Source organism: Phalacrocorax aristotelis, chromosome 2 (assembly GCF_949628215.1).
Source record: "Phalacrocorax aristotelis chromosome 2, bGulAri2.1, whole genome shotgun sequence".
NCBI classification, from domain to species: Eukaryota; Metazoa; Chordata; class Aves; order Suliformes; family Phalacrocoracidae; genus Phalacrocorax; species Phalacrocorax aristotelis.
In genome coordinates this window covers 16,789,163-16,814,952 of record NC_134277.1, presented here as the reverse complement: position 1 = coordinate 16,814,952, position 25,790 = coordinate 16,789,163, and the positions used below count along the sequence as shown (strand labels likewise).

General features: G+C 40.1%; 1 protein-coding gene across 2 annotated transcripts in view; it reads left to right on the top strand.

Annotated features, from left to right (window-relative positions):
- Positions 1-15,406, top strand: part of ZEB1 (zinc finger E-box binding homeobox 1) — a 122,105-nt gene extending 106,699 nt beyond the window's left edge. For both annotated transcript variants that reach the window (XM_075082514.1, XM_075082513.1), the window contains exons 6-9: positions 5,780-5,885; positions 7,394-9,204; positions 10,733-10,913; positions 12,920-15,406. In XM_075082514.1, the coding sequence (XP_074938615.1) occupies positions 5,780-5,885; positions 7,394-9,204; positions 10,733-10,913; positions 12,920-13,467 (2,646 nt within the window). In that variant the 3' untranslated portion in view covers positions 13,468-15,406. The remainder of the gene's footprint in view (positions 1-5,779; positions 5,886-7,393; positions 9,205-10,732; positions 10,914-12,919) is intronic.
- Positions 15,407-25,790: the final 10,384 nt, after the last annotated feature.

Here is a 25,790-nt window from a genome sequence, read left to right as displayed (position 1 = left end):
TCTCAGCCTGTCCTCACAGGAGAGGTGCTCCAGCCCTCTAATCATCTTCATGGCTCTCCTCTGGACTCGCTCCAACAGATCCACATCCTTCTTTTGTTGGGGGCCCCAGAGCAGAATGCAATACTCCAGGTGGGGTCTCACGGGAGCAGAGTCACCTCCCTTAGCCTGCTGACCACCCTTCTTTTGATGCAGCCCAGGATATGGTTGAGTTTCTGGGCTGCAAGCACACATTGCCAGGTCATGTTGAGTTTCTCATCAACTAACACCCACAAGTCCTTCTCCTCAAGGCTGATCTCAATCCATTCTCCACCCAGCCTGTATTTGTGCTTGGGACTGCCCTGACCCATATGTGCAGGAGCTTGCACTTGGCCTTGTTGAACTTCATGAGGATTGCACAGGCCCACCTCTCAAGCCCATCAAGGTCCCTCTGGATGGCACCCCTTCCCCTCCAGCATGTCAACCGTACCACACAGTTTGGTGTCATCTGCAAGCTTGCTCAGGGCGCACTCAATCCCACTGTCCATGTTACCGACAAAGACATTAAACAGTGCTGGTCCCAATACTGACCCCTGAAGAACACCATTCGTCACTGGTCTCCACTTGGACATCAAGCCATTGACCGCAACTCTCTGAGTGCAACCATCCAGCCAATCCCTTATCCACTGAGACGTCCATCCATCACATCTATGTCTCTCCAATTTAGAGACAAGGATATTGTGTGGGACAGTGTCAAATGCTTTGCACATTCCAGGTAGATAACGTCAGTTGCTCTTCCCTTATCCACCAATGCTGTAACCCTGTCGTAGGCAGCCATCAAATTTGTCAGGCACAATTTGCCCTTAGTGAAGCCATGTTGGCTGTCACCAATAAGCTCCTTATTTTCCATGCACCTTAGCATAGTTTCCAGGAGGATCTGCTCTATGATCTTGCCAGGCACAGAGGTGAGACTGACTGGCCTGTAGTTCCCTGGGTCTTCCTTTTTTCACTTTTGAAAAATGGTGGTTTTGTTTCCCCTTTTCCAGTCAGTGGGAACTTTACCAGACTACCATGATTTCTCAAATATGATGGATAGTGGCTTAGCAACTTCAACTGCCAGTTCCTTCAGGATCCACAGATGCATCTCATCTGTGCACCTCATGTTCCTTAGTGCACCTGATCTTCTCTTACAGTGGGTGGTTCTTCGTTCTCTCAGTCCCTGCCTTTGCCTTCTGCAACTTGGGCCGTGTGGCTTCATCACTTGCTGATGAAGACTGAGGCAAAAAAGTTTTTGAATACCTTAGCCTTGTCAATATCCCGGGTAACCAGGTCTTCTGTTTCCTTCTGGAGAGGGCCCACATTTTTCCTCATCTTTCTTTTATCACCAACATATGCCCATAGGAGCTTTTCTTGCTGCCCTTGTCATCTCAGGCCAGATTTAGTTCTATCAGGGGGCTTTAGTTTTCCTAACCTGATCCCTGGTTGCTCAGACAGTTTCTCTGTATTCCTTCCAGGCTACCTGTCCTTGTTTCTACCCTCTGTAGGCTTCCTTTTTGTGTTTGAGTTTGTCCAGGAGCTCCTTATTCATCCATGCAGGCCTCCTGGCATTTTTGCCTGACTTCCTCTTTGTTGGAATGCATCACTCCTGAGCTTGGAGGAGGTGATCCTTGAATGTTAACCAGCTTTTTTGGACCCCCCTTCCCTCCAGGGCTTTATCCTATGATACTCTACTAAGCATATCCCTGAAGAGGGCAAAGTCGGCTCTTCTGAAGTCTAGGGTAGTGAGCTTGTTGTGCGTCATTGACAGTGCCCTAAGGATCTTGAACTCCACTGTTTCGTCATCACTGCAGCAAAGGCTGCCCTTGAACTTCTCATTCCCCACCAGCCCCTCGTTGTTGGTGCGAACAAGGTCCAGCATAGCACCTCTCCTCATTGGGTCCCCTATCCCTTGAAGGAGGAAGTTATCATCAGTGCATTCCAGGAACCTCCCAGATTGCTTACGCCCTGCTGTATTGTCCCTCCAACAGATATCAGGGTGGGTGAAGTCCCCCATGAGGACAGGCCTTGTGAACTTACGAAAGATAGGCTTCTCCTATCTGTCTAAAGGGAGCCTCATCCACTCGGTTGGGTGACCTGTAGCAGACCCCCACTACAATGTCACCAGTCTATGCCTTCCCTTTAATCTGACCCATAAGGTCTTGGTCAGCTCCTCATCCATCCCCAGGTGGAGCTCCATGCCCTCCAGCTGGTCATTGACATAGAGGGTGACACCCCTTCCTGTCCTTCCTAAAGAGCCTGTATCCCTCAATTCCAACATTCCAGTCATAGGAGCCATCCCACCATGTCTCTGTGATACCAATAAGATCAGAACCCGGCAGGCGTGCACACGTCTCTAACTCCTCTTGTTTATTCCCCATGCTATGTGTGTTTGCATAGAGGCATTTAAATTGGGCCCCTGATGAAGCTGACTTATAGGCTGGGGTGGCTGGAATTCCTTTGTGCTGCTCTTCAGGTGCTCTCCCAACAACCTGTGATCCTTCTCTAGGCTCTGGGCATCTCTTGCTGCCACTGGCATGAAACTGGTAGAAGTGGGATGGGTTGAGGTTCCCCTGCCCCAACAACTTTAGTTTAATGGTTTTTATTCTTAAAGGACTTCACCTGGAAGTAGATTATTTGGAAAACTTTGTTAGCTGGTTCATGTCCAGCATGTGACAATTTTGTAATTGTTCTGCAGAAGGAAGCGATGAGCAAAGATAATTTCTAGTGTAGTGAAGGCAGTGGAAGAGGTATGTGCACACTGGGCCTCCCTCTGAGGTAGGGGGAAATAAGCCAAACTGTGGCTACTTCTGCTCCAGCGGAGAGCAGAGAGCTGTCCTGCACCTTCTCCCGCATCCCTCCTTCATCCCCATCCCCAGCATCTCTCACAGCTCCCCTGGCTGCTCCTACATCACTTAACAGTTGGTGGGAGGCAATGCTGCGTATGCTTTCACATGTGAAGCACAAAAAAAGATGTTGAAGTACGAATAACTGCTTCTTCTAGTTGTTTTGGTTTTCTTCTCAACAATCTACAAAGCACCTGTAGCTTGTCTGTTAAAATTTCATATTGCCATGGACACTTCTGAGAAATGGCTGTTCCTGAAGACCACGGTCAAACTGGCTGTGAAAAAACACTGAAGTACCTGTAATTCCTGTTCTCCAAATAACTTTTGATGATTCCCATTAATTAGTTTCAGTTCTGTGATACAAAAAGACTGGATGTTAGTCCTAAGCACAGTAAATATTTGATGAAGGGATGTATTAGTGGCTAGTTACAGGCCTTATTGCTGATGTCTCTTCTTTCAGTCCTTAAAGGAATGTGGAGGAGTTTTCTTTGAATGCTGTGGTTAATTCTTCAGTGAGCAGAAAACAATAGTTATGTACAGCAAATTAAAAAATATATCACATATGAGAGGCACAAAAATGTGAATTTAACAGTACTGAAAGGGGGAAAACCACTTGAATCTGAGAAAATGAAGGTGAAAGAGTATCAGATATTGGTACTCTAGAGAAGAGTCATGATTTCTTAGTTTTAAAGATGATCCTGGAGACTAACCCTATGGATCTCCCAGATTTAAAAAAAAAAAAAAAAGGACAAACAGTAAGAAAGCTTAATAAAGAATTACAGATATAAGGAGGTAAGTAAGGCAGAATAGATGGAAACACTGCCTAGCAGAAAATTCAAGGCAGCTTATAGCTATGACCAGGAAAATAAGAAAACTCATTAAAAATTCATAAGAGAAATGTAGGCTTCCATGCCTTGGCAGCAGAACACTTCTGACAGATTGAATACATGCACCAACATTTAGTATGAATATTTAGGTAGTCTAGCATCAGCAGTAGCTGTATATATGCTGCGATCCTTTAAAATGTATCTCAAGTCAAATGGTAGTAACTGATTCTCTGCAGGCTTAAGTGAATCCTGATGTGGTCCTCTAGACTCATTGAAGTTGGATCATTAAAGTGAAATGCAGTGAGTCAGGCACGACTATCTAGAACATAATCTTTAAGTGACTTAGTTAAACAAAGCTGAAAAGCCATGCAGGGTAGCAAAAAACAGCTGACAAACCCGGGAATAAGGGTCAGGTGCTAATTAGGCTAAATCAGAGTGGAGACCTCACTGCAGAGCCTAGGAGGAGGTGAGAAGGAGCCCGCCCTGAGGAAGGTTTTAGCAGTATCTGCTGAGAGGTGAAAGCTATAGCTTAACCGAATGCTTATCCCATGGGAACTGTCAGATTAGAGTACTTGGAAGCAATGTAGATTATCTTGTTTCAATTTGTCTTCTGTTAGCATCTGTATTGTATAAAGGATGACAGGGTGTAGAATGGGGAGGGTTGATAATTTGGACAGCATATCTCATAGCAGAGTGCTCGGACTTTCATCCAGCAAACTGCATGGCTGCGGGTTCTTCAGATGTAAAGGCATAAATCAGAACAGGAACGTCATCCTGCCTTTTTTATTCCTCCCCGCGTCTCCAGCACAGGTCTCAGCCCCCAGTTGCCATGTCTGCACTTGGGGAATAGCCTGAGCACTCGCTGAGCACCTGCTCCCAGCACTGCCGACTGCAGTAGATCAGAATGAGGCATAGGAGCTCCCCACCATGGCTTCACACTAGAGGAAGTTAATGCACACCAGCTGATTCGTGGTAGCTGCCTGTAGGCAGGCTGTTTCCCCAGGGTACATGAATAGCTCTATTAATGAGTTCATGAAAATACTTGCCCTGGTTACCAAAAATCTGCAGCTGCATCCAAATAGTGGTAGAGTATCTTCTTGCAAAGTGAGCTTTACTTAAGAAGGAGCTGCTGCTCTTTTAAAAAAACCAATTTGTTTGAACAGAAAAAATTCAAATTTCTCTGTTTCATGTTGGTAATCAGGTCGCTCCAACTTCTAAAATGTATGTAATTTTTCTCTTTAAAAATACAAATTCAGAGATTCACACAGTTTGTAATACAATTCTTTATCTTGCATATATATACACTACATATATTTACGTGTCTGTCTTAGCTTTTATTTTTTTAAAACTAGTATAACAATAAATGTAAATCTAAAATAATTTAGAGCTTAACAATAAATGCTCTTGCAAGGCAAAATGTAAAAAAATAAGCCAGAGCTTCAATGCAAATAATTAAGAGGTTTGATGTTGTATACTTGGGAAATCCCTTAGTATTGTTATTTATTTTAATTTAGTTTTTTGCATTTATTTTGAGAATTAATTGTGACTGAGAGTGCCTTTGTTGTCACTGAGCCATCTTCTCTTGAGCAATCCTGTGGCATCATTACATAGAGGAATCCAAGGCCAACAGTAAGCGCTGGAAGCATGTAAATGGAAAAATCAAGTCAACTGATTAAACCTTAAACAGGCTTTTATATGCTTTAATGTTTCCCTATCCTGTGTGACATACTCTGTGTGTGGTGGGCTTGGGGTTTTTCTTGGTTTTTTTTGCTTTCACAAGTAGAATTAGCATGCATCCTGGAACTTCTTACTCACACAACGTGTCAGTGCAAGCTTCATCTGAATTTAGGAGAAGGGGCAAATATATTTCGGGGTTATTTTTTTTTCTTTTTACTGTACCAGATTTATTCAGAAGACACGCATAGCTCAGTTTTAACCTGAATTCTAATTTGTTTCTTTTTCATGCATAACGCATACCACCTTCAGTCTCTTAAAATTATGATTGATTCTTTTCAGTTTTATATTGCATTTTCTGCTACAATGTGTTTTTCCAACATGCTGTCCTATGCAATAATTATGAATTCTTTCTTACAGAGACATGTGACGCAGTCCAGTGGTAATCGAAAATTCAAGTGCACTGAATGTGGAAAAGCTTTTAAATATAAACATCATCTAAAGGAGCACCTACGAATCCACAGTGGTAAATAAACCAAGTATTGAATTATGTACTAATGTTGCCATTTCTAGTCTTTATAACTTTGATGTGATATCACTCTTGTAAGTCTAAGTTTAAAACACTAGTGTTTTCCTTTTTCTTCCTCTGGGATTCTGTAAGCACTGACAGCAGCCTTCAGCTGTGTGCAAGAAATACATAGGATAACTCAAGAGGATATACAGTTGCAACTTAAGCTCTGACACTTAAGGAAAACTTAACTTGTGGCAGAAGAAATGGGGCATCCATCTGGCCTGGTTTTTCCCAATGTTTGCAAACAGCTCAGCATGTTAGGAGCCTTGCTATACAATTTTAATTTATAATAATCAGGACATAACAACTATTCTTCCTACTGTCTGTGATTTTATTAAAATATCATATTAAAATATTAAAATAGCCTCAGGACACTGGAGTGGAATTGTGATATACTGTCACAAAAGTTTCAATTTATAAGAAAAGTTCCAATTCATAAGAAATTTTATATATATATATAATATATTAATGTATAATATTAAGTAAAATGTCGTCACTCAAAAGAGATTCTCAAGTTCTCTCTTCAACTCAAATTTACCCGTTGACAGAAAGTCTGAAAACAAGGTTTTAGGCTATCTTTTCCTTTCTTATCAGCTGCTCAACCATGATAACAGCAATTAAGAGCACCTCACTTAGAAGTCCTCCCTCAGCAAACATAATTTTATGTCCAGAGGGTAGTGGCACCGTGCCTGTGAGTGAGAAAGCCTCAGTCAACATACCTTTCAATCTGAAGTGAGTCAGCTATTTCGGCTCTTTTCCTCTGTAGCACAAATCCCCTGGAAAGCCAACTCTGGCTGTGGGTGTAACAATTGCATAGTTGTGTGCATCTTCCCAGCAATTTAACCTGAGGTTCATCTCTGAAGGCAAACATACATCTGTCTTCTGCATGTGTGTCTCATTTCCCTTTTCTTAAACTTTGCCTGTTTTTATTCAGCTGATGAGTATTGTAGAAAAATATGGATATATTCTATTTGAGTTTGCCACAATAAAATGTTTATAGCTCCTTATATAATTATGATTTGCATTTATGGCATTTGTATTTTTTCTTTGGTTAATCATATTCTATTTTTTTTTTTCCATTCTGAAGTAGTTTATGCAGCTTCTGAACTTAGTAGTGGTACTACTTGAATGGAGTTTAATGAAATCTGCAAGTATTATATAGACTGATTTATGTGATGTGTAGACTGTCACTATGAAAAACTGGAATGTATCATAATCACGTGGGCTCCATCCTATATCTACTAGCATATCACAAACTTATTAAAGGACCCTAGGATCAGAGCTATAGATGACATAATGACTCTTACTGTTCAATTCACTGTGTAAGATTATTTTTTCCCCTAGGACTCTTTGAGAGGTCACTTTGACGTATTCTTTTCTAGTTACTATTGCTTGGTGAAGTTATGCTGTAACCTGGTAAACTGTTGCATATGCCTTTTCTCTTCTTTTTTTTTTATCTGTAGGAGAGAAGCCATACGAGTGCCCAAACTGCAAGAAACGTTTTTCCCATTCTGGTTCATACAGTTCACACATAAGCAGTAAGAAGTGTATTGGTTTGATGCCCGTGAATGGTCGAGCCCGGTCAGGGCTCAAGACATCTCAGTGCTCCTCCCCTTCCCTTTCTGCATCACCAGGTAGCCCAGCAAGACCACAGATACGACAAAAGATAGAAAATAAACCCTTGCAAGAGCAACTTCCTGTTAACCAAATTAAAACTGAACCTGTGGATTATGAGTTCAAGCCCATAGTGGTTGCTTCAGGAATTAATTGTTCAACCCCTTTGCAGAATGGGGTTTTTAGCGGTGGTAGCCAATTGCAGGCAACCAGTTCTCCTCAGGGTGTGGTGCAAGCTGTTGTTCTACCAACAGTAGGTCTGGTGTCTCCCATAAGCATCAACTTAAGTGACATTCAAAATGTACTTAAAGTGGCAGTGGATGGTAATGTAATAAGGCAAGTATTGGAAAACAATCATGCTAATCTTGCGTCCAAAGAACAAGAAACAATCAGCAATGCATCTATACCGCAAGCTGGCCATTCCCTCATTTCAGCTATCAGTCTTCCTTTGGTTGACCAAGATGGGACAACCAAAATTATCATCAACTACAGCTTGGAACAGCCAAGTCAACTTCAGGTTGTTCCACAAAATCTAAAAAAAGAAAACTCTGTTCCAACAAATAGTTGCAAAAATGAAAAATTACCAGAAGATCTTACGGTGAAGTCTGAGAAAGATAAGAACTTTGAAGGAGAGACCAATGATAGCACTTGTCTTCTTTGTGATGACTGTCCAGGAGATCTTAATGCACTTCAAGAATTAAAGCACTATGAAACGAAAAATCCTCCTCAGCTTCCTCAGCCCAGTGGAACAGAGGCTGAGAAGCCCGACTCCCCTGTCCCATCAGAAACTGGGGAGAACAACTTATCTCCTGGTCAGCCACCTTTAAAGAACCTTTTATCGCTCCTAAAAGCGTATTATGCATTAAATGCACAACCGAGCGCAGAAGAGCTTTCAAAAATAGCTGATTCAGTAAACCTGCCACTGGATGTGGTAAAAAAATGGTTTGAAAAAATGCAAGCTGGACAAATTTCTGTGCAGTCTTCTGGACCATCTTCTCCTGAACAAGTTAAATTAAGCAGTCCTGCAGATAATGATGATCAAGCAGCAACTACAAATGTGAGCGAACCCCAGAACAGCACAAATAATTCACAGAATCCTGTCAATACAACAAAATCTCAGACTTCACCAGGGGGATCAACTCTGAATGGTTCACGCAGTAGCACGCCATCCCCATCGCCACTAAACCTTTCTTCATCAAGAAATTCACAGGGTTATACGTACACAGCAGAGGGTGTACAAGAAGAGCCACAAATTGAACCTCTTGACCTTTCGCTACCAAAGCAACATGGAGAACTATTGGAAAGATCTACCATAACTAGTGTTTACCAGAACAGTGTTTATTCTGTCCAAGAAGAACCTTTGAACTTAACTTGTGCAAAAAAAGAACCACAAAAGGACAACAGTATTACAGACTCTGATCCTATTGTAAATGTAATCCCGCCAAGTGCCAATCCCATAAATATTGCTATACCTACAGTCACTGCCCAGTTACCTACAATTGTTGCCATTGCTGACCAGAACAGTGTTCCATGCTTGAGAGCTCTCGCTGCCAATAAGCAAACCATTTTGATTCCACAGGTGGCTTATACATACTCTACTACAGTTAGTCCTGCAGTTCAAGAAACACCACAAAAACACACCCAAGCCAATGGAAATCAGGTACTTCGGTCCCTGTATTCCTGTGTGTTGTATGTCATGTATTTGTTCTGTATCCATTCTGAACTAACAGAAAGCTGTCAGGGTAAATTAAATAAAATGTGAATATAAGCTACCAGGTTTATTCAGCTTGATTGTTAATGGGTGATAGATGTTACTGTTAAGTCCTCTGCAAAGCTGGCTAGCTCAGGCAGCTTGAGTCTAGGCTGACAGAAACTGTATAGTTCCATGCGTGGGGCAAGTCAGTTCTTCACTATGTTCAGTCATTCAAAAGTGTCTTCTAGGACATTAGTGCTCAGTATTTTAAAGACAATTTAATTCTCCTGACCAAAAAGCAAAGGCCATGGCTTGTGTTTCTTGCTGGCTCCATATCTTCTTTCCCCACATCCAGAAAATAAACTATTTGGAACTTGTGGCTACTCCCTTCACACTGCTCTGCTTTCTTGGCTTGCAGAGTAGCTGATTTCATCCTACACCATAATGGCACTTTAAACAAAATTCAGAGGTATCCTCATTTGAAATTCAGGCAGGTATTTATCTTCACCTGCCATTCCTATATCCTGCCCTCTTCCTCCCTGGGTATACCCAGATGTGATCTAATCAGAGTCAGTCCTGCTGAGAAACACCTGTGCATGTTGAGGTAGGGTCAGAGCAGAACAGACAAGTGGCTTGTTTAAAGGCTGAGCATTTCTAATTAAATCTTAGAAATTTGGCTGTTTGGCATTGTAAGCAGCCTTCTGTGTAGCCAGAGACTGAGGAGCCTTGAAGAGTTACAAGGTTGCTTGTATGTTGAAGCTTATGAGACAGCTGACATTTGGGGTAGCTAGTACATATATTTTTATATTCAGATTTGATAATATATAATTAAATTAATTCTGTGTGTAGTGATACTGCTGATATCAGTAGAAAATACTGTGCTTCTTGCAGGTGAGCTCCACTTGAAATACTTAGACAACAGTTATGGTTTTTTAAAAACTTTTTATTAATTAAACAGTTGAAATCCCTGAAATTTGGAGTTAAGTAGGATTGGTGGTAGTTTTATGAGGAAGAAGGTAGTCAATGTGCAAATTCAAATGGTAACTTAATTAGCTTTTTGTGAAAACTTCATCAAAAACTAGCAAAATGTGGGTGACAAGCATTAGTAGAAAAATGCAGTTAGATATCAAATTTGCTCTTCCAACTTACTGAGGTACTTTATAGGTCTGTAATCTTCTTTTCCTTCCTAACATTGCATTTATTTTATGGGCCCTAAGACATGATGTGTCAGTGTAGCTGAGACCTGACCAACAGTCAAATATGGATGTGATTAAAGCCAGTCCCAGTGAGAATGCTGCATCTGTATGGTGGCAGGGACTGCAAAGCACAGCGATGCAGTCGGAGATTTTTTTGACTCTAAGTCTAAACAATTTTGTTTGGCTGGTTATTGAATTAAATGAAAATAATAGTGCAGCTTCAGCTTATATTTTATAAATTGTGTGCTGTATCAGTGCATGTTTTACTGAACTCAGCCTTTTTCGTAATTTCTCTGAAGGATGAAAGGCAAGACACTAGCTCAGAAGGAGTATCGAATGTAGAAGATCAAAATGATTCTGATTCAACACCTCCAAAGAAAAAGATGAGAAAGACAGAAAATGGGATGTATGCATGTGATTTATGTGACAAAATATTCCAGAAGAGCAGCTCATTATTGAGACATAAGTATGAACACACAGGTATGCACAAATAAAAGCTGTTGCAGATCATTATTTCATTGGTAGCGTGTAACTGATAATCTCAACTGGAATCCAGTTCTTGGAAAGAGTAGGGAAGTGTAATAGTCCTTCTTGTCATCTGTGCTCAGCTGTCTTTAGAAACCTATGTTTTGTACATTTGTTTGACAAAACTGCAATTTGTTTCTTTAAATTTGTGAGACCTAAACCCTGAATAGAAAAAGGGGGGATGTTCTTCCATCTGGCTCATGGAAAATCATCTGTGAGCCACAGCCTGTAATCAAGGATGTATTACTTCTAATTTATCCTGCCTGATTATAAATTAAGAAAAAATAAAAATTAAAATTATAAATTAAGAAAAAGGGATCACGTATGTGTATAACACTTTACATGAAAGGCAGTGTATCTATCATGAAGGATTTTCAAATTGAGCCACCTTTGTAATTATCTGAAGTTAACAGCCATTTATTAGACATGGAATCTAACCCCAAAAGAACACCATTTTGACTTTTATTTTTATTTTTAATTTCTCCTAGTTGTTTCTTTTGGTTCCAGCTCTAGTATCTTTAGCATTTTTTAATAACTGTGGCTCTCTTATTTCTTCAGTGATGTCTTTAAAAAAATTTTTTTTTATGGGTTAGGTGCCTATATTATATTTCTGCATATCAAAGATTAAATTTCATCTCACATACAGAATTAAAAAGATAAAAAATTCCTATTTGTCTTTACCACTTGATCAAGTTTCTCAAGTTGTATTTGTTAAGACTATCTGTCTTCACACCTTTCCTGTCCTGAGACTTTTAACTCCTCCTTTTCATAACACATTGTTCTTTTCATTCTAATTTTAAATTAAGTGCAGTGTTCAGAGTAATAGAATCATAGAATCACAGAATCATTTAGGTTGGAAAAGACCTTTGAGATCATCACATCCAACTGTTAACCTAGCGCTGCCAAGTCCACCACTAAACTATGTCCCTAAGCACCACGTCTACACATCTTTTAATTACCCCCAGGGATGGTCACTCAGCCACTTCCCTGGGCAGCCTGTTCCAGTGCTGTCCAACGACAGTCCTTTCAGTGAAGAGTTTTTTCATAATATCCAGTCTATACCTCCCCTGGCACAACCTGAGGCCAGTTCCTCTTGCCCTATCGCTTGTTACTTGAGAGAGAGACCAACACCCACCACGCTGCTTGTTTGGCACGTTGACATGGAGGCATTGGTCATCTGTAGAGTGTGACCAAAAAACTGCTGTCTCACTGTCTGTATCTTTTATGTCTGGGCTAAGACTCTGCAATGTTCTTTTGCCTAACAACTTTGAGTGTTGAAATCAAAATAACATTACTAGGCTTGTGCTATGTTTATAAGAGAGACTAAAAACAAGGCAACAAAGTAGAAAGCTGGAAAACAACAAAAAGAGAACTATGTGAAACAAAGCAGATACTCCTAGTTAATATATGTGTAGTCAGCAAGTTTTGTACATAAGGCACTTACCTGTGCCAGCCTACATTTTAGAATGATTTTCCTTTTACCTGTAACACAGAAGAAGGACTTGGTACACCAAAACCAACATCAAATCTTAGTTGATTTAAAATTGTCATCAATATAGGAAAGTTAAAATGGTTTTGAGTTGAAATAATGTTTACTGCAAGAAAAATGTCTCCTTTTCTAATTTACATATATTTGCACTTTTTTGGGGATAAAAGTTATATCTGAGAATCTGTTTATCCTTCAGTGTTCAGTTTTCCTAAAAAACTTACAAACTAAAATTGTATTTTAATTACAGTTACAAACTTAAAAATTGTAATTGTGACAATGTACCTTTGCACCCTTGTCCTTGGGCTCAGGTGAGAAACCCAGGCTGAGAACGCGTGGAGGAGAACATCTTGTTAAATAAAATTATTAATTTTCGGTATTACATTCAGCAACAGCATTTTATAATGTAAACAGCAGTATACATTTTTAAAACTTCAGCTACAGGATGTCCAATTGTTTGCGCTTTATTTTGTAGGTAAAAGACCTCATGAGTGTGGAATCTGTAAAAAAGCATTTAAACACAAACACCATTTGATCGAACACATGCGACTGCATTCTGGGGAAAAACCCTACCAATGTGACAAATGTGGAAAGCGGTTTTCACACTCGGGGTCTTACTCTCAACACATGAATCATCGCTACTCCTATTGCAAAAGAGAGGCAGAAGAGCGTGACAGCACAGAACAGGAGGAGGCCGGCCCGGAGGTCCTCAGTAACGAGCATGCTGGTGCCAGGGCATCTCCATCGCAGATCGACTCGGATGAGAGAGAGAGTCTAACCAGGGAAGAAGAGGAAGACAGTGAAAAAGAGGAAGAGGAGGAGGAAGAAAAAGAGGTAGAAGGACTTCAGGAAGAAAAAGAATGTAGAAAACTACAAGACGTAGAGGATGAAGAAGAAGATGAAGAAGAAGAAGAAGGGAAAACTGAAGGTAACAAGAATGATGAAGTTGTAAATCAAGCAAGCAATGCAGAACCAGAAGTTATACAGAATAATGGGCAGGTTTCAGAAGAAAAAAACAAATAAAGCTTAAATGATAGTTTTTTCTATAAGGAAAAAAAAAATTGGTAATGAAGTTCGTTCTATATTATACATGCTTTTCATGGAAACGCAGTAGCCTGCATACTGTGATTTCTGTTCACTACTGTGTAAAAAAATATATATATAAAAAAAAGAAAAAGAAAAAAAAAAAGAAATCCAGGTGTGCCTGAACCTCAAACTTAGTAATTTTTCACACAGTTTTCAAAGTTAGGAACAAGTTTATAACATGAAGCAGATTAGAAAAATACAGTGACTCTGGAAGCAAAGATTTAACAGCTTGTAGGAAACCTGATTTGTTAGACAAGCATCTGGCATTGTTTGTTTTATCAGTATTAATTTTCATTCTTAAGTTGATTACTTTTTAAGCTGTACAATTGGGAGAGATTTATATGATTTTTTTTTTTTTTAATGGTAAAACATTTCCTAAATCCGCTTCAGTATTTTCTTATGTTTTAAAATGTGAGAACTTCTGCACTACAAAATTCCCTTTTGCAGAAACCTGTAATGCAGTTGCAAACAGTACTTGGCTACCTTTGTAAATTCAACCTAGAAGGTAGCGGTTTATGACATTAGATGTTGTAGTAGAGCATATTATCATTTAAAGTGTATTGTTAGCCTTAAGAAAGCAGATGATAGAAGAACTGAAGTTTCTTACTCATGTGATTAAAAATGTAGTTGAAAAGATTGTTGTTGAGTTCTGATTGCAGGGACTAACAGTGTTAATACTGGTAAGGACAGCAAAGTCGTCAAAATCAGTGTTTGTAATTGTGTTTTGAGTATGTAGTAACAATATGAAGGATATGATATGAAGCTTTGTATCTCCTTTGGCCTTATGCAAGACCTGTGTGCTGTAAGTGCCATTTATCAGTATTATAAAGGCTCTAAGAAGTCTTTATCCAATGTGTGGCCTACAATAACTAGCATTTGTTGATTTGTATCAAACTTCTAACCTAATCATGGGGAAAAAAACACTCAGCCATCAGAGAAGTAAGAACACTGGTATATTTCATTATTTAATTATTTGGTGGTATTTTGGGTTAATACCAGACTTGCAGAATTTCTCTACAATACTTACAAGGGAAATTTTCTAATCTGCTTTATTGCTTTATTGGTTTACTTTAATTTCAGACACATACATGACATGTTATCTGGCTCATAAGTATTTTCAAATGTTAGTTATTATGGACCCCATTTATTAACAATGTTAGCTGATTTTTACCTATCAGTATTATTTTATTTCTTTTAGTTTATAGGTCTGTGCAACATTTTGTACTGTATGTCTTCAAACCTGGCAGTATTAATACCCTTCTTACTGACATATGTAACTTTTTAGTTTTAGAAAACTTTTATATTTATGTGTCTTATTTTTATATTTCTTTATTTATTACACAGTGTAGTGTATAATACTGTAGTTTGTATTAATACAATAATATATTTTAGTATGAAAATTTGGAAAGTTGATAAGATTTAAAGTAGAGATGCAATCGGTTCTCTTGCATTGAGATTTGATTTAACAGTGTTATGTTAACATTTATACTTGCCTTGGACTGTAGAACAGAAGAATTAAAATGGGAATGTATTAATTTTACAATTGCAATCAATTCATTTTACCTTTACCCAGTTTTTAATATAAAGCTCTTAAATTTTGAAATTCACTGTGTGACTAATAGCATGATGCTCTGCAGTTTTATTAAGAGATTAGTCTAACCATAAAACTCTCATTTCCTTAGTAAGCCAAATTAGAATAATCTTATAAACAGTGTTGGGAACAACGTTTAACATTTTTGTGCCAATTTGTTCCTGTATTCATGTATGTATGTTACAAATCTGAAACTTCATTTTTAAGTTCCTTGTTACATCATGGTCATTTTCTAGTTTTTTACCAGACTCCCCATCTCACAATAAAATGCGTCAACAAGTCTGACCTACTGTCATTATTCTGGTAATTTAGAAAATGGTTTTAAATCATTTCTGTGAGCTGTTACTCAGACACAGCTCCTGCTCCAGTGTCGATACGCAGTTTCAATTGTATGTAAGGAGCGTGTAAGCAAAAGAAAGCGTTGAGGGCGTGTAGGCGAAGGGATTGCTGCATAAGTTTATTGATTTACCAACGTTAGAACAACAGCTGAGTTTTCAAAACAAACCATGTGGTTTTGTGATTTTTTTTCCTCTTGTATCTATCTCATATACAGTTTAATGCTCTCTTTCAATAAGAGTGCTTTTAAAGGAAGTGAATCTGTAAGTTTTCTTGATTCAGCAATCAGCTAGTGCAAAGGTTGATGTGTATATTGCTGTTGAACTTTCCAAAGATACAGCACCAACATTACAGATATATATAATTTCAGTAATGTAAGTAAGAGGGCTTGAAAGTTGTATTACAAATGCATGTTTGCAGTTTAAGCAAAGTTTAGAGACTGTTCTTTAAGCTAAGTTCTGTTCTTTAATGATCCTTACAAGGGGTTTTCGTTGTTAATTTGGGGGTTTTTTACAGAAACATGATGTAAGTTATTTTATATTCGCATATCTAAGTTTTGAATAATTCTCAATCTTATCTCGACATTAATACATACAAAATATTTATCCCATATATTGTTTTACTTTGTATTTTGCTGTACAGTATACCAGATATTGCACTTTTAAGTAGACTAAGCTCCTACCTCAGCAGTGTATCACTGAGGTAAACATGAAAAAGCTGTTTTGAAAAAAATAACCATTTATATTGGATCGATAATGTTGCCTTGTAATTATTATCCGAACAGAATTGATCAGGTGGTTCAGGATTTCTTGCAGGTAAAACTGGCTCTGCTCTCTTCTAGGTAATGAAATACACCTTTTTGAAATTTAAGATTTTTCACATTTTTCGTGCTCCAGGAACATCTAACTTGTCTATAGTAATAAACCCAGTGAGACATTTGTTGAAAATGGGATAGAAATAATATTTTGCTGTCTTTAGTAATAGAGCAAAGAATCTGAATAAATCCAAGGTTACTTACTTACGTGACAGCTGTACGTGAAAGGCCAGTAACTTTGATTTCCAGAACCTTAAATGAAGCAAGAGAAAACTATGCTTGGATAGAAAGCAAAGTCCAAGCAATTTTGATTCAGGAAACGTCATCAATTTTCAGGAGAAAATTTATATTCATTACTAAGACTATGAAACCATTATTAGCATTTTTATCTTCAAAATGGATTGGTGTTCAAAATGGATTGAATTTTGCATCTGTTAAGCTCAGAGTTGCCTCTGATGTTTGTGACCTTGTAACATCATTCATTACCCATTTGAAAAACACAAAAACTGTGATGCATCTTCATTTAGTGGAGTAAAGTCAGCTGGAACAAAGAGGTGCGGGCTTCATTCCCAGCCCCAGCAGTGAGATGCCTGCAGTGCAGGCAGCTGTGCAGCGGAGGAACAGCCCAGGCAGCCGTGAAGGGAGTCCACCAAGGAACTAGAAGCAGTCCAGCACCAGCCACGTGGACCTTCTCTGTAAGTTAATGGCAGAGCAGTTTCAAGGAGAGTAAGTTTCGCACATGAAAAAAGTGAAAGCAAAAGTGTAAAGCCTTGGCATTCTGTCCTTTTAAGATACATAACCATTGGAACAGAGCAGTAAAAATGAAATGTAGTTTTAATAAATCTTCACTGTCCTGTCACCTCTTCTTTGGTCAGAAGATAAAAAGTACATCAGTTGCACTGTGTGGCCAAGCTGCTGTCTGTGCCTGCTCCTTCCTCATGCTCACCAAGCAAGGCTTCTCTTAACTAAACAATCAGGGGGACAGGGGACAGTGATCAGTCCAGACTGACAAAAAGAAAAGCGTCCTTTGAATGCAGCATGGGTGATGATGCAGAGCACTGACCCGAGACTGGAGTTCTGGGTTTGGTTCTGCTATCAGCCTATTTCATTACTCCAGAATATAATTAATTGCTATGTTTCAAAAATCACAGTTACAGATGCAAAATTGTGGAAGTGGTACATCTTCTTTTATCAGGTAATTTGAGAACAGGAAAAATGTTACAGAATAACTATAGGCAGAATGTTACAGAAGTAGTAAATACTAAGTTTCATGCCCTGGGATGGGGATTACCCTTCTGAGATCCTGAGCAAACAGGAGCAGAAAGAGGGACTTAAGGCTACAGAGAATACTAGAAGATATGTTGAAGAGAAGTAACTGCGTTCTCCTCTTTCAGTGGTATTCGTATGACTTCCCAGCGGTGATTCTGGTGGCATTCTCGTGAATTCCTCATAGCCACACTGCTGTCTACTTGCCGGTTATCTGGAGCAGCCTATCCGTGTGTGAAACTGGTAACATGGCAATGCTCAGCAATGCTCTATGTTCAAGCTTGAAAGTATTTTTGAAAATGGTATTGAATTACAAATAATCAGATAAATTAATGGGTGCTAAAAAAGAGAAATCAGGAAGTTATGATAGTTTGGCTCATGTCAGAGTGCCGGTGTGTTTCAATATCTATTTTAAATTTTAGTAGAAGAATGCACGATGGTATATCAACCCAGAATGCAATATAGTTACCCTAAAAGGCACTATTTTTCAGACAGATTGGGTAAAAACAGCTTAAACTGGCAACAAGTGGTTTGTTCTCACTCTTGAGTAAAATTATTCTAATGCAATTATTGCAGGTAAACCCACAGTCAGTGTCTGTACAAGCAGCACTTTACTGATATTTGTAGTGGCAAAGTGTGCCTGGGATGGTGGTGGCCACAAGCTTGAGTGGCAGTCTGAAAGCAAAGCCATTTACAAGACAGAAAATAGAACACCACTAAAAGCACAGGTTTTTGCCACAGCAAGATGCTACATCGGGGCTTTTATCATCAAAGTGACGAAAGATCAGTTCACACTCCAAACCAACATAGAAGTCTATAGCAGAGGAATGAAAATACTTTCTAGTGTACGGAAGACCATCAGAGGTGAAGGTAATGATGTGAAGATGAGAAAAGTCCACTTTGCTCATGGAGGCTGTAGTGAAGAGGGAGGATGGCTTTTGAGTAGAGGAGGAGGAGAGACAAAACAGCTTAATATGTGCCGTCCCGAGCACCTCTTTTTCAAGAGTGTTCTTTTTAATTTATTTACTACCAGTGTGTAAGTCTGTGCACAATTCTTACCTTGGATAGAGGGTCTGTTATATGTTTTACAGTTCATGTTCTGGTAGTTGAACACAAAAGTATTTTTTTCCTCTTTCCTTAGCAGAATAGCTTGTTTAATTGTCACTAGAACAATCTCTAATTTTCATAATGGAAATTCAGTATTACAGTATCTTTCATTTTATCATTTTATTTTATCATTTGTTGTTCATGTTTTTCTCGGGCAGTTGTTCTAATGATATTTGCACAGTCTGATTTTAAAAAATTAATACAAAATTAATTATTGATCAAATTAACTCTTAAAAGTGATCAAATATTTACAACTTTTGTTTTATCTCTCTGCTCTTTCATTACCTCTTCTCACTAATCTGTCACACAGTCTTCTTAACTGTATGTATTATGGCTACCGTACACATGGCATGTATGTTGTCTCTAGGGGAAACAATGTATTATGATCTGTTCCGTCGCTTCACAAAAAAGAAATCTACTCTTAAACTGTAATTAGAAAATAAACTGATAGTTGGGATTAAGCATGAAACGTGCTGATGTCAGGAGCACTTTCATGGCAAAGTTTACCCTAGTAGCATGCTGAATGTGAGAGTCATGTAGTATTAATCTACAACTAGGTAAAGTTCTCCAAGGCTGTACCTCTATGCTAGCAGATCCCCCAAACATCTTTAAAAATGATGAGGAGAATGGGAAGTAATCTTTGAAAGAAATACTATGAGAATGCCATTTGGGTCTTTCCTTTGGTTATCGGGTGAGTCTCAAGTTGTTTAATTCTGCTTTTAGATTTTAATTTTCTGTATTGTGGACTGTCCTTGGTTTTTGCTTATCTTTGTGTACACTAGAGTTTGTGTAATAATCCTGAGATTTGCATTGCATGTTAATTCAGGAACTAAGGGGATAAATGAGTTAAACCCTAAAAAACCTGAAATACACCTACACTAACTCTGTGTCATTCCTCGCAAGTCGAACACAGAGTTTTTGTTCCTCTTTTGCCTGGAAAGTCTGCTCGCTTTTAGCACACCCTGGGCCCAAATAGAGACCACAAGTCTCACAGCACTTTGTATAACTGGGTCCTGTTTCCATCCCGTACTGTTCAGGAGCTCTCTCTTTAGGCCAAATCCTGTATGACTGGTGATGAATATCACTGGAACCCTTGAATTCTGTGAAGCTTTCTAAATTTTTAATGACAGGTAAGCTTTTGCAAAGGTATAGAGGGAGCATTTTGCTCTTTTCAGTGTGCAAAAATAAAATCTGTTGGACCATATTGTTCAAAGCTGGACTGAATTGTTCAAGAAATAAGTTCATTGGAAAATTCTGAAAATATCGAGGGCTTCCAACAGGTTTGTAAGGTCATGTCTCTATACACAAAAAGGGTACTTGGAATTTTTTCCCTCCCTCAATCATATCAGCCCAATAATGGGAAAACACTTATGTCAACAGAGTCCTCGATTTCTTTTGCTCAGGCTGAACGTAATGCTGCCACTGGTGTCCTCCAAACTAGTTGCTGAACAGCTGTTTCATTTGTTCATACGTCATTCTGAGTCCTTGTGAGTAATAAGTGTCAGTATGAGGAGGAGGAGGGTTTAACCCTTCTGATGGTTGGAGCTGATTGTGCTGCCAGCAGAACTTTTCCAAGAGCTGCTGCTACTGTTAACAGCCAGAGAGTGTTTGAAGTGGTCGCGGTTACAGCCTGACCAGGTCAAATGATCTCAGCTGTGGTTGCAGAGATAACAGGGGCTTCAATCAAGACAAGTTGACTAAGTTGACCTTGAGTCAGCTTTTTTCCCCATTTAGGCAGCTCCAAAGAATTCCTCTGGCAGGAGCCAGCAGCTGTGCTTCAGAGGAGCTGCTAGCCGGCATCACCAGAGGCTGGAGAACAGCCGCCCCTCAGTCTGTAAATTACAAATTCTTGAGAGCAGTGATTCATGTTCCCCAAAACATGGCAATGTTTTAAGAATTTTTTTAAAATCTTTTTAATCAGGCTTCTTTTTATTGGCATTCTGGTCTCCAAGACAGTCTGTTGTGGCAAGTGCTTTTAAAATGTCCTGAAGCTTACTGAGAGACACTCTGTAAACCAAGGAACAAGGAATTCTAGCATTTGCACTTGTGATGAGTGTTATCACAATTTCTGTATCTTTTCCAAACCTGATTATGAGGCCAGCTTTCCTGGGTTAGGGAAAAAACACATAAAAAAGAAAATGATGAGTGATAATACAGCTTGCACCAAGTCACTCAGGCAGAGTTGGGAACAGGACCGAGGTCTCTAACATGGGAAGCTGACTGCCTTTTACTTTAGCATGCCTTTTTTTTCTGAAGGAATATGGCAAATTGTTTCTGTGATTTTCAGTGGCACAGTGGAGCTCGCCCTTTAGCAGCTACACTGCTTGACAAGCTTATCCTATTACACTGCAGTCAAGAGGCCTGTTCTTCAGCTCAGGCAGCAGACTCAGACTTTATATACAATAATAGTATCTTACTCAGGGCCAGCAGATGCCACAAAAGGGCTGATGGGACATTTGGCTAGGTGGTGGGTTGCCACTAGCAATTTACTTCCAGAGCTGTTTCCAGAAACCTGTAATCTTTGTGCCCCATTGCTCCCTGCTGGTGCTGGGGTCACTGCAAAGTGGCGAGTGTGCTGTCAGTCTGGAGGGGAATTCAGGTTCTGCCAGTGACCCTTAGGAAGGGAAAAGAATAAAAGCTTTGCTTGTTCTCTATGTGCTCCTGCTGGCCCAATACATCATATTGCTTCTTGTAGGGTTTTTTTGTGAAGGCCACTTGTCAGGGACACCTTGTCTGGGTCCTGATGGCTCCCCAGTGGGGGGTCCAGCTGTAACCCCAGACGAAGAGGAATGGAGGGGAAAACCCACCTCAGTGCAGCAAATTGTTCCATGTATGAATAATCCTTCTTTACAGAAACTGTTCAACAGATGATTACTTATGTAAGTAAAAAAAAATGTAGGATCTGCTGCTTCTCCTTTGCAGTTAAAACATTCTGGTTTTTTTTAATATTAAGGAAAAAAAATTTAATTCCTGCTTTACGGTAGTTTATTATTTAATCTAGTTCCTAACTGTGGCCCTACTGTCTCTGTTGAAGAAAGGCAGTACTGCATTACTTACTCTCTGATAGTGGAAATGTATTTGGTTCAGGGACATCTGAATCTGTTCAGCTCACTGTAACTAAAACTAATTTAAAATAGCTGGAGTGTCTGAAGCCAAAAAATGCAAATATTTCATGACCAGAACCATGTATAGGTCAAAGACCATTTATGTTCCTGATTTTTTTAAACTGTATGTTGAAAAGCACTGTTCAAACTGATCTTCTGCTCCTCCTGCCACCTAGTTTCTACCCAGTGGCTCTCAGTTTTGCCCTGTAGGCCCAATCCACCCAAGCACATGTGCACCCCTTGTGACTGCTGTAGGTAAATAAGATTCTCCTCATGTCACGGCCACACTCCAGTGACTGTCTCTACTGCTGTAAAAGCAAGTACTTGAAAATGCCGAAACAGGAGGCCGCCTAGCTTCATTGACACCGCAGAACTGGCTTATGCAGTCAGCCAGACCATTGCACCATGGTCTAGTCATATACTCCCTTCTAAGCAGAAATTTTAAATTTCTGTGGGATTTGTCATGGTTAATACCTCCATATGCACAAATTCTTTTCCTGTAATTCTACTAAATTTGCTGTCTTCTGTAGCTTCTGAAATGCATTTTGCCCATCTCTCTACTTAGGTGTTTAGACGCGTGGTATTACCTGATGTGGAGTTTGCTGAGCACATGCTGGTACCTGGCTCTCCTTGTGGAAAGCAGAGTCTTTGCTCTCCCAAAAGGTGCATGTTGTCATCAGTAATGGAGATGGTCTGCCGAATGGCTGGCAAGGGGTGGAAGAATGCTGTTGTATAATCTTTGGGGAGCTCTAAATTTGGGATAATCATAGAATCATAGAATCATTACAGTTGGAAAAGACCTCTGGAATCATCAAGTCCAACCGTCAACCCAGCACTACCATGTGTCCTAAAACATGCCCTGAAGTGCCATGTCTACACATCTTTTAAATACCTCCAGGGATGGTGACTCCACCACCTCTCTGGGCAGCCTATGCCAACACCTGACCACTCCTTCTGTGAAGAAATTTTTCCTAATATCCAATCTAAACCTCCCCTGATGCAGCTTGAGGCCATTTCTTCTTGTTCTATTGCTAGTAGCTTGGGAGAAGAGACCAACACCCGCCTCGCTACAACCTCCTTTGAAGCAGTTGTAGAGAGCGATAAGGTCTCCCCTCAGCCTCCTCTTCTCCAGGCTAAACAACCCCAGTTCCTCAACCTCTTCTCATAAGACTCGCTCTCCAGACCCTTCAGCTTTGTTGCCCTCCTTTGCACACGCTCCAGCACCTCAATGTCCTTCTTGTAGTGAGGGGCCCAAAACTGTACACAGTATTTGAGGTGCGGCCTCACCAGTGCCGAGTACAGGGGCACAATCACTGCCCTACTGCTACTGGCCACGCTATTCCTGATACAAGCCAGGATGCTGTTGGCCTTCTTGGCCACCTGAGCACACGCTGGCTCATGTTCAGCCAGCTGTCAACCAACACCCCCGGGTCCTTGATGTATTTCTCAGTCAAAAAACTGCAGCAATAAATTAAGTATCCTTCCAAAATACCATTCCCTTGCTATAAATACCTTGTAACCACTTAACTTGTTTTTGGCCTTGGTCTCCTAAGCAATGGCATTTGTGAGCCTGTGCTGCATGTTCCCTTCTCTCATCTTACAATACATTTTGATCTGATGGCTATGCCTGGCCAACTTTGACAGGAAAGATGATGTGTCAAAGATGTGAAGTCCTTGCATGACTCATGAAACTTGGCTGCCTAGGGCAGAGGACCAAATGAATGTCCTTGCTAGGCAAAAGCAGGTATTATTCAATCCCTTACTGTCATAAGTGCAGTTCTGAACCACCCCCAGCGTATGCCACTGCATGTCCAGCCAAGGAAAGTAGGGAAGGTGATAGGTGTTTAATTAGTTCAGTTGCTCTCTTGTTAATGCTGTTATTTGAGAGGACAAAAGAGAAAAGAAAAAAAACACACAGAAGCAAGTATGAATTTCTAATTAGTTGACTATTGCACTGCCTTTAAAAAGAAAACTTGTATTATGGTACTAACTACAGTGTCTGGCCATTATTCACATGGGACACTGCCAACGGGACTGACACCCTCGTCTCCATCACAGGCTAAGAATCATGCTTATTTGTTCACTTTCCAGCCAAACAAATATGGAAATCTGTCATGCAAAGTAGAACTAATCCAATAACAGTGTATGTCCTCCAGGAGGGCCACAACAGAACATGCTGCCTTTGAACCTCCTTGTATCGATGGAAAAACAGAGTGAAAGTTTCATATATCCTCATGAGTGCTGTAACATGGACATAATCATGGATTATCCTGTTATTCCCACACTAGTGTGCAGCTCAGTCCAAATGGTTTAAGTGGGTTTAAGCCTGTTTCACCATACTCCTCAAGCAATACAGGTAAAGGAAGACCTGGTCTGTGGGCTCTGATGGATTAGTCAGCACATTGATGCAGGTGGACTTCTGGGAATTCCAGAAGCAGACATTTAAACATCCCAAGAATTGTATTTCCAAACACTGAGCCTGTGATTCAACAACCATTGCGGTCAGTATTAGCAAGTGCTGCTCCTGCTGCTGGAAGGGAGAATCTGGCCCCTCTGCCCTTTCCCAGGCTGCTAGAGCCCCATCAGGACTGATCCAGTTAACAAGTAACCAGTCATTTTTCCTGGGTTACTTTTCAGCTGGATCAATTCACTGAGTAACGCAAAATCTTTTGCCAGACTAAGAGAAAGGAAGGCTGGGGCATGGGCTCGCTCCTCTTACAGTGGTGTAAAGTAGGCACTGAGCATGTGCTGAGCTACAGCCTGAGTTGCCCAGGGCATCCCCACCTCCGGAGGACAGCAGCGCCTGGCTGGTGCTTCTGAAGGCCGCAGTTTTGTGTACAGCTGCTGAAAGTAAGAATTAGCTCAGATGGAGCAGTTTGGTCCCGGTAGTGGATCTAGCTGAAATGTTTTCTGAAGGTGTTTTATGCTTACTGATAAGGTTCCTCATCTTCTTAATGCCTTTGATTCTGCCCTTCTGAAATGTTCTCCACTTGAATTTAAAGCTGATTTGCCAAAGAGCAACCACCTGTACAGGGGTTATTTGGCCAAGACACATACCCCAGTATCGATGGTGGGAAACTATTTAGGAAGGAGTCTCTCATTGCAGTCTGTAGCAGTACCAGCTCACTGTTAAACCCAGACTCCTGGGTTTGTTCAGGTCTTGGTACTGGGCTGACGTTTGTTACCCCAAAATGCAGTGTAACCAGTGGTGCGTAAGCAAACTACTTTGTTCCCTGTATATGTGGCTGCATAGACTTCCAGCTATTGCTAAAAACTTCATATATTTTATGATGCAAGCAGGTCATTTTCATTTTGAGCTAAGAACAACCTCCTGTGCTGGTTGACTTAAAATAGTGCTCCCCCACTCTCCCACTCCTCTGTCCGTGCTCTGTATGCTTTTAGTAAAAATAACAATTAGAGGCTGGGTTACAGGTATTCTACTCTTCTGGGTTTGCTTCATCCATCACAAGGTTTCTATATGTTCTGGTAGGTACCAGAATGAAGCCAAGAAAAATGATGTTTGAGATCATACTGATGGCCAAAACCTGAAGTAAATTACAAAGGCAAGTGAACTTGTGAGACCCCAGTGAGAGTGGGCTGCTGGCAGCACATCACGTTCTCTGCAAAGGCACAGGGCTGCTTTAGTCCAGGCTGCTGAGTTATTGTCAGAGCTAGAAAATGTCCTTTGCCCTATTGCGTCAACATCTCTTTTTCACTTTCAAGCTGTTAGAAGAGCAGAGGCCACAATTAGCTCTATTAGTCATTTAGCATATTCAAAATTAGAATGGATTGGTTTTTCCCTTGCTTACAAATGAGCCACTGGCAGCAGGATGTTGTCACACTGAGACTACAGGATAGACATAATAGAGGACTTGAGGGACTGACCGTGGAATAAAGTCCACAGATATCTCTTGGGAAGCTACATGATGCAAAGAGAAAATTAGGAGCACCAGAACATGATGCAGATCAGCTGGCACTGCCTTGGCTAGAGATGCACTCGGGTCCTTGTGTCCACACATGCTCCAAAACATGGATTTTTCCA